We start from the raw sequence: 12,446 nt of genomic DNA, 5'->3' as shown, positions 1-12,446 counted from the left end.
AACATATCTTTCATCCAAACACCAAATTCTCATGTTATCAACTACTTTCTCTGTTAAGTATACTAGGGCCGGTAGAGTGATATCTTCGATTCCATGCCAGGCTGATCAACTTTGAACTTTTCATAACAAGATGGAATGGCACCTTCGATTAGTTCGATGTCCGGTTTGATCCGTCATCCGTTACGAAATTTTTGAACGTTAAAAAGTTTTAAATCCGAGAAATTCAAATCTCTGAGTTGTTCTCTTTCTCTTTTTAACGTCTAATTCATTTATTGCATTGAAATTATATACAAACAAAAAACTGATACAATTAACGTCGGACAAAAAGTATACACTGAATACACGTGATAGTGAATGATGAAAAAGTGAATTTACATGTTTAATACTAAAACCTTACTAGCTAAAACTGATTAATTCTTTTCTTCTTCTCATTTAGAGTCAGTTCCAGTATGTGAGATCATCCTTTTTGATTCCATAGTCGTCTAATTTTGTCAATGATTCATTAGTCTTTGTTATGATCCCATATTGCTAATGGGGAATTGATTAATTTGTCACACCCCAAGCTCCTTTCCGGACCTTATCATTAGTAATCACGATCGCAACATTCAAAAGCTGTTTTTGAGTGCAAAATAGGACGTCAAAGGCACCACATTACCTATGTGGGATCCGATGAAAATGGCCATGCCCAAATGACTAAGTAATCTTTATACCATGAAGACCAAATGACTTTTTGATCCTAATCTTCTTACCCAATTAACACCAACTTTATCGTTCGGTGGTTCAAATCCATCCTTCTATGTGTGTGCATCTTCTCCAATATTCCATAAATACAAGACCAAATACATTGATCTATTTCCCACAAAACCAAAAACAAAAATAACTAAAACTTGACGTGGAACAGCTTATTATAATTATTCCTTGACTTAAGGTAAATACATATTGAAAGCCGTTAAGTAGGGTAGAGCCATTCTATAGCAGGGACGTCCAAGAGTTGTATTACAGGTCAAAGAAGTGTAAGTTTGCTTTCTTTTCTTGCTTGTAAAACATATCTTTCATCCAAACACCAAATTCTCATGATAACTTCGATTCCATGCCAGGCTGATCAACTTTGAACTTTTCATAACAAGATGGAATGGCACCTACGATTAGTTCGATGTCCGGTTCAAATATCGACTTTTCATATTTGTACGTGTTAAAAATTATTATATTGTATGTGCAAAATTGAAGATTCATGCAACGAACGACAGAAACGCAGTAAAGAGAGATAAGATAACAATAGGTTTAAATAACGGGTGTTCGAGTCATAAATGGGATGAACAATTTTCTTTCTTACTATTAATTAACTTTCTTTTTCCTCATTCCCCATTCTCCAACCCCTTCATTCTTTAGCTCCAATCTTCTGTTTTTCTAAATCTTTTTTTTCACAGTCTCAAACCCATAAAGGGTAAAGAAGCCCAAGGAGGCATAAGCAAGGGGCTTATGTTGTTGCTTAATTCATCTGTGATCCGTTACAAAAATTTTGAACGTACAAAAAATCTAAATCCGAGTAATTCAAATGTCTGAGTTGTTCTCTTTCTTTTTTTAACGTCTAATTTATTTATTGCGTCGAAATCCGATAAAAACTGATATAATTAACGTCGGACAAAAAAATATGATGCATATACACAGAAAATATATGATAGTAGGAATTTACATGTTTAACAACAAAAGCTTATTTGCTAAAAATGATTCATTCTTTTCTTCTTTTCATTTAGAGTCAGTTCCAATATGTGAGATCATCCATTTTGACTCCATAGTCGTCTAATTTTGTCAATGACATAAGGACTTTTAATGATTTGTCGTTTTTATGATCTCATATTGCTAATGGGGCATTGATCAATTTGTCACAACCCAAGCTCCTTTCCGGACCTTATCATTAGTACTCAGGATCGCAACATTCAAAAGCTGTGTCTTGAGTGCAAAATAGGACGTCAAAGGCACCACAATACTTATGTGGGATCCGATACAAAAGGCCATGACCAAATGACTTCTGATTCTAAGTAATCTTTTCACCCATGAAGACCAAATGACTTTTTGATCCTAAGTAATTTTTTTACCCAATTAACACCAACTTTGCCGTTCGGTGGTTCAAATATATCGTTATATCTTCTATGTGTGTGCATCTTCTCCAATATTCCATAAAATATAAAACCAAAAACATTGATCTATTTTCCACACCAAGAGTTGGGTAGGGCCGGTGAAAGCCTGTTAAGTAGGGTAGAGCCATTCAATAGCAGGGACATCCAAGAGTTGTATTACAGCTCAAAGAAGTGTACAACATGAGTTTGTTTTCTTTTCTTGCTTGTAAAACATATCTTTCATCCAACCAAATTCTCATGTTATAATAAACTACTTCCTATGTTAAGTACGGCCGGTGGAATGATATCTTCGATTCCATGCCAGGCTCAACTCTGAATTTTCATAACAAGATGGAATGGCACGTTCGATCAGTTTGATGTCAGGTTCAAATATCTGACTTTTCATATTTGTACGTGTTAAAAATTATTATATGTGCAAAATTGAAGATTCATGCAACGAACGACAGAAACGCGGTAAAGGGAGATAAAAATAGGTTTAAATGGGTGTTCGAGCCATAAATGGGATAAACAATTTTCTTTCTTACTATTAATTAACTTTCTTTTTCCTCATTCTCCATTTTACAACCCCTTCTTTCTTTAGCCCCAAGCTTCCGTTTTTCTTCATCTTTTTTTTTTTTTTTTTTTTTTCACAATCTCAAACCCATACAGGGTAAAGAAGCACAAGGAGGCATAAGAGGAGAAGGGGCTTATGTTCTTGCTTTCGCATTGTACAATTTCTTAACCTCTTTTTCATTTTTTTTATATTTTATTTGTTTGCGTACGTCTCATAATAGCTTTTTGCCTTTGTGTTACAAACAGGATTGATTGATTAACACAGACATGCTGAGGTTTATCATCTTTTTGACCTTTTTTATACACTCATGTGTTGGGGCTCCCAGGACTCCTGCTGCTGCCGCGGCTGTTCCTGCCAAAAAATGGCTCACCCTTAACGGTATGTATCATTTTACTTTACATGCATGATTTTTTTTATTAGTATATACATATGATGAACATGCTCGTATTACATAACCATATTTGTTTGTTTCTTACAAGAAGCCATACATTTCCTTTGTTTTTCAGGACTAGAGCCTGCCGTTGTCGCTAGAGGCGGATTCTCGGGTCTTTTCCCGGAGTCAAGCGCCCCTGCAAACGACATGGCTGTTAGCACCAGCTCGCCTGGCCTCACAATGTTATGCAACCTTCAGATGACTAAGGACGGCGTTGGCCTTTGCTTGTCAGATATTAGACTTGACAATGCAACCACCATCTCCACGCTCTTCCCCAAAGCCCAGAAGACCTACAAGGTCAACGGTCAGGACCTCAAGGGCTGGTTTGTCATTGATTACGATGCCGAAACCATCTTCTCCAATGTCTCTCGTATGTCTTTCTGATCTTTTCCTACCTTCAACACTACTCTCCCTCTCCACCACCACACATTCTCATGTTTTGTATTCTTGAGCAGTCATCCAGAACATCTTCTCTCGGCCCAGCATCTTCGACGGCCAAATGCCGGTTTCTGCTGTGGAGGACGTCCTCGGAACCAAGCCTCCCAAGTTCTGGTTGAGCGTTCAGGTACCGCTTCTTCTCTATGATCATATGATTAAGCAACATAGGGAAGGTTCTTGTCGATTCATTATAAATAAATAAAATCAAATGTGCAGTACGATGCCTTCTACATGGAGCACAAGTTAAGCGCAGCTGAGTACTTGAGAAGCTTGCAATTCCGTGGCATTAATGTCATCTCATCTCCAGAGATCGGTTTCCTAAAGAGCATAGGGATGGACGCAGGCAGGGCCAAGACAAAGCTCATCTTCGAGTTCAAAGACCCTGAGGCAATTGAGCCCACCACCAACAAGAAGTACAGCGAGCTTCAACAGAACCTCGCAGCAATCAAGGCATTTGCTTCAGGCGTTCTTGTCCCCAAAGACTACATTTGGCCTGTTGACACGGCTAAATACCTTAAGCCTGCCACCACCTTTGTGGCTGATGCCCACAAAGCCGGTCTAGAGGTCTATGCTTCTGGCTTTGCCAATGACATGCGTACCAGCTTCAACTACAGCTTTGATCCCTCCGCTGAGTATCTCCAGTTTGTGGACAATGGCCAGTTCTCTGTTGATGGCATCATCACCGATTTCCCACCAACAGCATCACAAGCCATTAGTGAGTTAACTTCATCTTATATAGATGTATCCACAAATATTTGGTTATTAGGAAGAAGCTAATGCCCCACACATCTATGCTATTGCAGCTTGCTTTTCTCACCAAAAGGGCAATCTCCCCAAAGTAGGGAATGCGTTAGTTATATCTCACAATGGAGCAAGCGGGGACTATCCAGGCTGCACTGATCTGGCTTACGAGAAAGCAGTCAATGATGGAGCAGACGTTATTGACTGTTCTGTCCAGATGTCCAAAGACGGAATCGCTTTCTGCCATGATTCTGCAGACCTCACCGCAAGTACCACCGCCATGACTACCTTCATGTCCCGAGCCACCAGTGTTCCTGAGGTCCAACCTACCAATGGCATTTTCTCTTTTGATCTCACATGGGCCGAGATCCAGTCTGTGAAGCGTAAGAAACTGGTTTCTGTTCTGCAATTTTTTTTAATATTTCCTAAACTAAATCACTGAGCTTGTGATTTCTTTGTCTTCAGCACAAATTGGGAACCCCTTCACTTCCGCGGGCTTCGTAAGAAACCCAGCAAACAAGAACGTTGGGAAGTTCACGACTCTCGCTGAATTTCTTGAATTCAGCAAAGCAAAGGCAGTCCCCGGAGTTATGATCAACATAGAGGTAAGCCTTTTTTTTAACTCCCAAATGCTCTTAAATTTACTCAAGGAAGCTCCTCTAACGCCTTGTTTGTTAACAGAATGCTGCTTATTTAGCCTCAAAGAAAGGCTTAGGAGTTGTTGACGCAGTTAAGTCGGCTCTGGCCAATTCCACACTCGACAAGCAATCAACTCAGAGGGTTTTGATTCAGTCAGATGACAGCTCTTATACGTTACTACAATTTACACACACACAACGATAAAATGTGTTCTTGACGATTAGTTCAGAAACTGGAATCTTGACAATCTACCAAATTGTTTTCACTCTCACTATCCCTAGTATTTTGAGCAAAACTCAAAAGTGCCTCCTGCACAGTTTAAAGAAGTAAATGGGAAAAGACACACATGAGGAAAACAAAATCACATTTGCTTGCTTAGATTGACCAAACATGTGGTATGATGATGTATTTATGTTTATTGCTTTATATAATTACAGTATCTTATACCCCTCCCCTATTTTACAAGTTAGCTTTGCCGTTAAAGAAGATAAAATATTGTTGTCCTTAACATCCCAACTTCTTCTATTGTTCAATGGTCTAAGCCAGTATCAAGCACGGCCTTCACCTTCACAGGTGCTTCATCTCAAGGCCGGTCCAGTTCTGGACCATTTCCATCTAGAAATCGGAACAGCCCGTTATTCAAAGAGCGGTTCTTTCCTTTAGTCGTTCACTCATTTCTTTATCTAATCCACTTGTTTTTGTTTTCTCCTTCTCGACTTCTTCATCCAAGGGCTTCTTGATTTCTTTATCTAATCCACTTGTTTTTGTTTTCTCCTTCTCGACTTCTTCATCCAAGGGCTTCTTGATTTCTTTATCTAATCCACTTGTTTTTGTTTTCTCTTTCTCGACTTCTTCATCCAAGGGCTTCTTGATTTCTTTATCTAATCCACCTTGTTTTGATTTCTCCTTTTCAGCAGCATTCTTCTTAGCTTCTGCCTCGAGTTGTTTTCCGTTTTCTTCTTGTGCACGATTGAACAGTCTTACAAAGTTTAGCAGAGTCGACACCACTGCAATTTACAACCCACTCACTAGATTCAGACAACTTTTGGAGCACATGGTTTCACATTAAGCTACTGAAAAGGATTGCATACCTTGTTCAAAAGGGCACTTAGCAGGGTCTTCACCAAAGTAAAGAATTAAGCCATCCACGTTTCTTCCCTGCAATACATTGTTTATTTATTCTGACCAAGTTCTCAAACAATGGTAGATCAGAGCAGGTATATAATATCTATTGCACATTGGGCTTTTAAGGACATACCACTCCTGAATATAGTGAAGCCAAGCACCTTACTTCTGCTTCTGCATAATGAAGGAACTCCTTCAATATCTGAGAATTTTTTTGAAAGCCTTGATTAATATGATATCAAAGAAAAATGAAAGGAATCAATTATCAACTCTCTAGTGTCAAAACATGTTGCATGGTTCATTAGTTAGTACCCATAAAACTTCCCTATTAGTGGTTATAAAGAATATTTCTCTTCAAATCACTAGCCACATAATTTGGAGATCACAGCCCTACTGTCTACCCTCGTTGGCCTGCTTATCTTTCTTATTAGACTTGATTATTCTCCCAGTAAACGGTATGTGTTTCTTATGAAGATCAATTATTCATACATATTTTCTGTTCCCTTGCAAAAGCCTTCATAGAGAAAACTACATCAATGACAGCAATACCTCGTTAAAATTATGTGAGATTGGGCCATCATTTTCGGACATGGACAGTTCCTGAACAACTTTCTCCAGCCCCTTGTTTATAGCTTGCATCTCTTCTGCCAGAAACTTCAGTTGAATCTGTATCAAACTTCAGAACATTAACGCCCTTTTCAAGTTTTCTTATAGATTTCCGCAGAAACATGAAAAATTAAAACTAAATACCTTTGTTGCCGGCTCCAATGAGGATAGTTCTTTCGTGAAATCTAAAACTTCTGGAATTTTTTCAGCAAGTATCTGTAAAAGATTCCATCAGACTATATATTTCTCTATATCTACGTAGTACATCCATAAAGCTACAGAAGCACAGACTATAATAGCTACCTTGCATAGATAATGCATTAGAGTCATACGGTTGTTACGTGCCCTTGTTTCACTGAGTTTTGGCAGACTGTCCAATTTAAACCCAACCGCAGCACCTAGGAAAAAACTAATTTGAGAGCAGGATAAAAGATAAAATACAGAGTTGATACATTCCATTGCCAAACTCACCCCTAGCCGTTCCTTGGTTTAGGGCGTTCCCAAGAGATAAAATTGTCTGCATTATTCTTTTAAATTTTTCAGAATTTTTTACCTGATGAAAAGAGGAACAAAAGAGCATCAATAAGGCAGGTTTTAATCATGTTGGGAGGTCACCTAGACCCATTTGAGTCTAGCTTACCTGCTCTGCTGCGGAGTTCACAACACCTAGACTATTCTTGAGCTCAGAAATCTACAAAGTACACAGAAAACTTTAAGTACCACACTGAAAGGTCCAAATCATCTTAATTAGGAGGGTATCAGCTTTCAGACCTGAGAGCAAAACTGCATTTTGAATGAGAATACTCTGAGCTTTGTTTCTATTCGTGGGACTTTCATCATCTCTAAGAAGAACTGTTCAAAAAATTTCAAGAAGCATATTTGGTGTAAAACTCTAATGGCCACTCTAATGAGAATAGAAGATTTTCTAAGTTACCAGTTCACATTTTCCAAGCTTTTCCTTGTCACCATTGTACCCCTACAAACCAGTAACAGATGAAGGTAAATCAAAAGAACATATAAAAGCTGGACAACAGAACACCCATACTTTTTCGAGGGACAAAGCAGCAGAACATAAATCTACGAGGGCACCTCTTATACCTTTAGTAATTCCATTTCTTCTCTTGTTGGGCAAAACTTAATTAGGTTCTCAACCTGATCAGTATCAAGAGCCGACTCTTCCAGGTTAAGCACTGAGTTCTGTCAATATATTAGAGACAGTTAACTTTGTATTATCATGGGCAGAAATAGGGAGAAATGGACGTTGTACCAACATAGCTGCTATGATTACAGTACATCTTAAACCTGTAGAGCTTTATATTACCGTCAAATCCTGCAAAGGTACTTTCACTTTTGAAAGCATGATTTCACAATTGTATGCTCGCCGGTGATCAATCTGCAGATAAGATTTTCCCACAATATTCAGTAATTTCAACCATAGAGAAAGTAATCTTTTATGGCAAAAAAATGAAATCAGACACTATGACATATTAACTATTAAACATAATTTACCAGTTGGACTTTCTCGACTTTAGGTCCACGAGAGCTATTTAGTCTCGATTTTCCTGCCTGCTCTGGAGCAGATGCGGAGAAAAGACTTTCAAGCTCGGTCATGTCAATGTCAGGAGCCCTAGAAAAATAGGTAACATATAGTGACTTGAAAATCATTAAAGAATCTGGAGGCATCAGAGAAATTAGTGACAACAAGGTGAACAATGCATACTTGGAAGCTTCACTAGACATTTGTGTTTCAGCCCATAAGCTCCCATTGACAGCTCTTGTCAGTTTCAGCCAGTGGTATGGCTTCAACTTTTTGCTTGGATTGTTCTTTTGATTAACACGTAACATTCGCCCTTTTCCTGATGAAAGAGATCCAGTTGGTAAAGCAGGCGTTGGAGGAACATTAGGACCAGAGGACTGGGATGAATTGGTTCCTAACTTTGGAGGAGGAGGAGGTGGTGCTGACGGTGCCCTAGTCTGACCTAATGGTGGCGGAGGTGGTGGTGCTGACGGTGCCCTAGTCTGACCTAATGGTGGCGGAGGTGGTGGTGCGGTTGGAGGAGGAGGAGAGGCAGAATGGGTGGGAAGCGGGGGAGGTGCAGGGGGTGCACTAGGTGAACTTTTAACAGCTGAGATTCCATTAGATTGCGGTGTTGGAGGAGCGGGAGGAGGGGGAGGAGGGGGTGAAAAGGCATGAACAATTGGTGCTGGCGGTGGGGGTGGTGGAGGGGGAACTTTAGTGACTATGTTCTGGTCTGAATGCTGCATTGGAGGGGGAGGGGGAGGAGGAGGAGGAACCGGTCGAGGCAAAGCAGGCATTTTTTCTGAATTAGACACTGGAGTAGGTGACCTCTCCGGCTGTCCAAGATTTGAAGCCACGGCATCGGAAGCTCCTTTATGAGGTGCATTAGTAGGACCGAATGATGCTTGAGGTGACAGGGACGATGAATTTGTTGTACTAGAAGATGGTTCAGGACATACAATGGATGTAGAAGCAAGGGGAGATGTTGTAGGCAGAGTACTGGGAATTTTTTCGTTTGGAGTTGTTTGATGAAACGTAGAGCCTGCTAATGACATCCAAGAATTTCCTTGTGAAAGAGGCTCTGTTGGTGGGACAACAGAATGCTGCAATTGATCTGAAGGTTTAGCAGCAGCAGCTGGAAGTGGAGGAGCTGGGGGAGGTGCTCCCGATAGAGTCAACGGTGGTCTTGCAGGATGAGGTGGTGACGGTGTCGATGGCAAAAACGTGACCGCTTTCTCATCGTTTGCAGAAGGAGTAGTAGTTAGTTCTGAAGATTTAGCGTCCACAAGAGGTTTAACTGTTGCGGAATGATGCACAAGCTTCAGAGAAGGGGACTCTTCACTTAACAACTTTGTTGCATCCTGGCTGGCGGTATTTTCCTGATTACTTATCTGAAGGACAGAATGCAGATCTTCTGCTATAAACTTCTTGACTGTATCGCCAGTAGGAAGCTTTTCTGGTGTGTCGATCGTTTCCACCTCGGACACTGAAGACAATTTGAGCTTTGCACTATTTTCCATTGCTGCGTATTTTACAATATCATGGATACTTTTGGGGCTTAACCCTTGTAGTCTTGGGCTTGAATTACCATCAGGTCCTTCTTGAACAGCATTTGCAATGGCTAACTGCTGAAGCATATTGCGTGTGGCATCCGACTGATCAGACCAGTCAACTTGATTGAATAACTCATGAACTTTGGAAAAAACTTCTATAGGAAGACCATCTTTCTCTTCCAAGCACGAAAAGTTCATCAAGTCAACAGACGAGGCAGCATCCATATCTGAGAAGAGAAGCTACACAGAGAAAGTACTCTTTGTGAGCCCTAAATTACAAAGTAGTAGCTATATGAACAATGTACAGAGAACATGAACTCCATGAGTACATACCTCAACTCTGAACCCCTTTGGGAATTCTTTTATATGCCATAATTTGTCGACTTCATCACGGTTGAGCATCAAAATGTTTGACCTAATAAAAGCAGTGTTGAAAACCACTCGAAACATCATCACCTCTCTTTCCATGTCATCGTTCAAACTGAGGCACTCGATCACGATATCACCTTGCACATGACAATTAATGTCAATCTTGACTAGTTCACATTCTGCCTGCGTTGAGAAAACAACATCGAAAAGCCAATAAACCATATTGCAAACATGGAAAAAGAAAGCTGAAAAGCACAAGACACACAAAAAACAAAAAGCAACAGAATCCTAATCAGGGATCATAAATATTTCTTTTTCTAAAGACCTTCAGATGCAATGTAGCACAGGCCGAGTCAGAGGTAATCATACCTGCTTGTAGACCCTCAGGTGTTTCCCTTTCTTTGGAGTAGAGTACAAAAGCTTTGGCTTTTTATCATCTACAAAAAACGGATCCTGACCATAGATTCGGAACATAGGGCGAAAACCTACTTGTCCACTAACATCAGGAATAAATCTCAAAATAACACAATCCATGGTGAGAGCCCTATCTAGTGGAGGCCATTCAGAGACCAAATTCCTTCTGGAAACATACTGTAGATAGCGAAGCTGAGAAGGAATCGGGTTCAAGGGTGAGAACAAACGCAGAAGCTCACGCGGAGCCTGCTTGTAGATCATGTCCAAGGTCTTGTACTCACCACTATACTGCTTCCGGTATATAAGGAGGGAAGCTAACATAAAAGCTAAAACAGGCCAAGCCCCGCTTTCACAATGCATAAGCAACAAGTTATTCGGACCGAGTGAGAGCCAGCTTTCACTTGACCGGAGAAAATGGTGCATCATTTCCACAGGCAACAACGAGCAGCCTTCGTAGTGCCGAGGATAATCCATTATAGTCAAGCCATGTTCTGACAAGACATCAGCCATCACACTTCGAGAACCCCCTTCACGGAAATTAAACACAAGAGATGATGCTTCAGGGAAGTGCTCCTGTAGTTGATTGACTACTCCCCCCATATATACTTTGTAGTTGTCTTCATCCCATGAATCGGTAGAGAAGCAGCAATCAAACACTACAAACACACACACACAAAAAAAAAACCTTGTCTTCAGTTCAATGTCCTTTTGCCAATCATTGATTAAATGAAAATTTCATATCTTAAATATCCATAAAGATCTAGGCTTTATCTTAAATATCAAGCAAGTTCTAGGCTTTAACACAGATGCAAGCAATGGTATAAATTTTAGTACGATCTGACTAGAGCTATGAAAATGTTAAGACAAATCTCATAATGGGTATACATAGTGGACCACTGGACCTAGATGGAAGATAAAAATTCTTAATTTTTCAGACATACAATCCCAAAAGACCGAGAAGTGCAATGAGCTAGACACAAAAACAAGGAACGGGAAGAAACACAGACCAAAAACTCTGTCGCATATCTCGAGCAAACCATCTGGAGGCTTACGGTAGAACAATTTGCGAAACAACGCCATTTCTTAGCAAAAAATCCCAAACCCACGAATCCAAAAGCGACAACCTTGGTTTTGTGTTTCCGTTTGATTCCAGAGTTTTGTAACGAAAAGTTGTCTTCTTTATTTTGTTTTGTTTGGTTTGATTCTGTTAGGTGATGTTGATTTGGTGATTGTTGTGATGGTGATGAGAGATGATCTTAGAGAGATGAAGGAAAAGGTCAGCTGGCGCTTTGTATGACGTGGTCCCACGATCAGCCGCCATCTCTCTTCCCTACTCTGACACGTGTTTTCTCATCTACGGACGAACCGGCATTAATCTCTCGGCCCATTTAATTCTTTTAATGGGCTTTTCATTTAGGCCCTTTAGTAAAAAACCTCTGTTTTTGTTCTTCACGGTTTAAGTGTTTCTTTTCCTTATCTCTCTAATTGCAAGTTTCAGACTTTTGAATCCCAACTGTTGAAGTTAACGATTTAGCATATGTTTTTCTTTAAATAGTGAGTGAGGCTATTTTTATCCAGAAAATGAGCTCTGAATCTGATCAGTTAGTTTTAACTACTTCGATGGTTTTTTGTTTTCTTATTGGCGGACATCAAGGCGTCAGTTTAGGGGCTAACGCTGATCAGATGAATGAATGAATGATTCTCAATTTCCAAGGTTGTGTGTGACAGAGTCAAAAACAAAAAAAAGAAAGAAAAAAAGTGAAGTTTTTACAGTAATAACCCAAAAACCTTTGCTGAAATGAGAAACCACAACAACCACCCACTCCTCCACTCACCAAATCCATTGACAACTTTGGGATATTTGGAAATAATTCACAAAAGTATGATACAGATTCCATTTCCTATTATTACTACTAGT

The 12,446-nt window shown here is 39.9% G+C and overlaps 2 protein-coding genes across 3 annotated transcripts; one reads left to right on the top strand and one right to left on the bottom strand.

Annotated features, from left to right (window-relative positions):
• The first annotated feature begins 2,618 nt into the window (after window positions 1-2,618).
• Window positions 2,619-5,391, top strand: LOC104726383 (glycerophosphodiester phosphodiesterase GDPDL7-like). The gene is made up of 8 exons (XM_010445230.3): window positions 2,619-2,845; window positions 2,937-3,069; window positions 3,198-3,494; window positions 3,580-3,689; window positions 3,779-4,277; window positions 4,366-4,686; window positions 4,769-4,908; window positions 4,985-5,391. The coding sequence occupies exons 2-8, from the start codon at window positions 2,958-2,960 to the stop codon at window positions 5,144-5,146; spliced, it is 1,641 nt and encodes a 546-aa protein (XP_010443532.1). The 5' UTR covers window positions 2,619-2,845; window positions 2,937-2,957; the 3' UTR covers window positions 5,147-5,391.
• Window positions 5,290-11,847, bottom strand: LOC104726384 (formin-like protein 13). 2 transcript variants are annotated; one of them, XR_015570541.1, is made up of 17 exons: window positions 11,536-11,787; window positions 10,484-11,184; window positions 10,079-10,297; window positions 8,394-9,985; window positions 8,183-8,300; window positions 7,967-8,066; window positions 7,772-7,870; window positions 7,608-7,649; window positions 7,445-7,525; window positions 7,314-7,364; window positions 7,145-7,226; window positions 6,977-7,071; window positions 6,818-6,889; window positions 6,617-6,733; window positions 6,201-6,269; window positions 6,034-6,100; window positions 5,290-5,949 (listed from the first exon to the last, which is right to left on the bottom strand). XR_015570541.1 is itself a non-coding variant. In XM_019232891.2 (17 exons), exons 1-17 carry the CDS (start codon window positions 11,606-11,608, stop codon window positions 5,582-5,584), a joined length of 3,918 nt encoding a protein of 1,305 aa, XP_019088436.2. In that variant the 5' UTR covers window positions 11,609-11,847; the 3' UTR covers window positions 5,290-5,581. The 2 variants fall into 2 exon arrangements, 1 of the variants encoding a protein (XP_019088436.2); XM_019232891.2 differs by having other exon boundaries at window positions 7,995-8,066; window positions 11,536-11,847.
• Between the last annotated feature and the right edge of the window lie 599 nt (window positions 11,848-12,446).

This window comes from Camelina sativa, chromosome 11, assembly GCF_030686135.1.
Source record: "Camelina sativa cultivar CO46 ecotype springtype chromosome 11, ASM3068613v1".
In the NCBI taxonomy this organism is placed as follows: Eukaryota; Viridiplantae; Streptophyta; class Magnoliopsida; order Brassicales; family Brassicaceae; genus Camelina; species Camelina sativa.
This window is presented reverse-complemented; position numbering and strand designations above follow the sequence as displayed.

Excerpts from the sequence above, each read along its gene's own strand:
- LOC104726384 (XM_019232891.2), bottom strand. The coding sequence starts at position 11,608 with ATGGCGTTGTTTCGCAAATTGTTCTACCGTAAGCCTCCAGATGGTTTG. Across the intron at positions 8,301-8,393 it reads ATGTCTAGTGAAGCTTCCAA|GGCTCCTGACATTGACATGA; the intron begins GTATGCATTGTT and ends CTATTTTTCTAG. Across the intron at positions 5,950-6,033 it reads TAAGTGCCCTTTTGAACAAG|TGGTGTCGACTCTGCTAAAC; the intron begins GTATGCAATCCT and ends TGTAAATTGCAG.
- LOC104726383 (XM_010445230.3), top strand. The coding sequence starts at position 2,958 with ATGCTGAGGTTTATCATCTTTTTGACCTTTTTTATACACTCATGTGTT. Across the intron at positions 3,070-3,197 it reads AAAATGGCTCACCCTTAACG|GACTAGAGCCTGCCGTTGTC; the intron begins GTATGTATCATT and ends TTTGTTTTTCAG. Across the intron at positions 4,909-4,984 it reads GAGTTATGATCAACATAGAG|AATGCTGCTTATTTAGCCTC; the intron begins GTAAGCCTTTTT and ends GTTTGTTAACAG.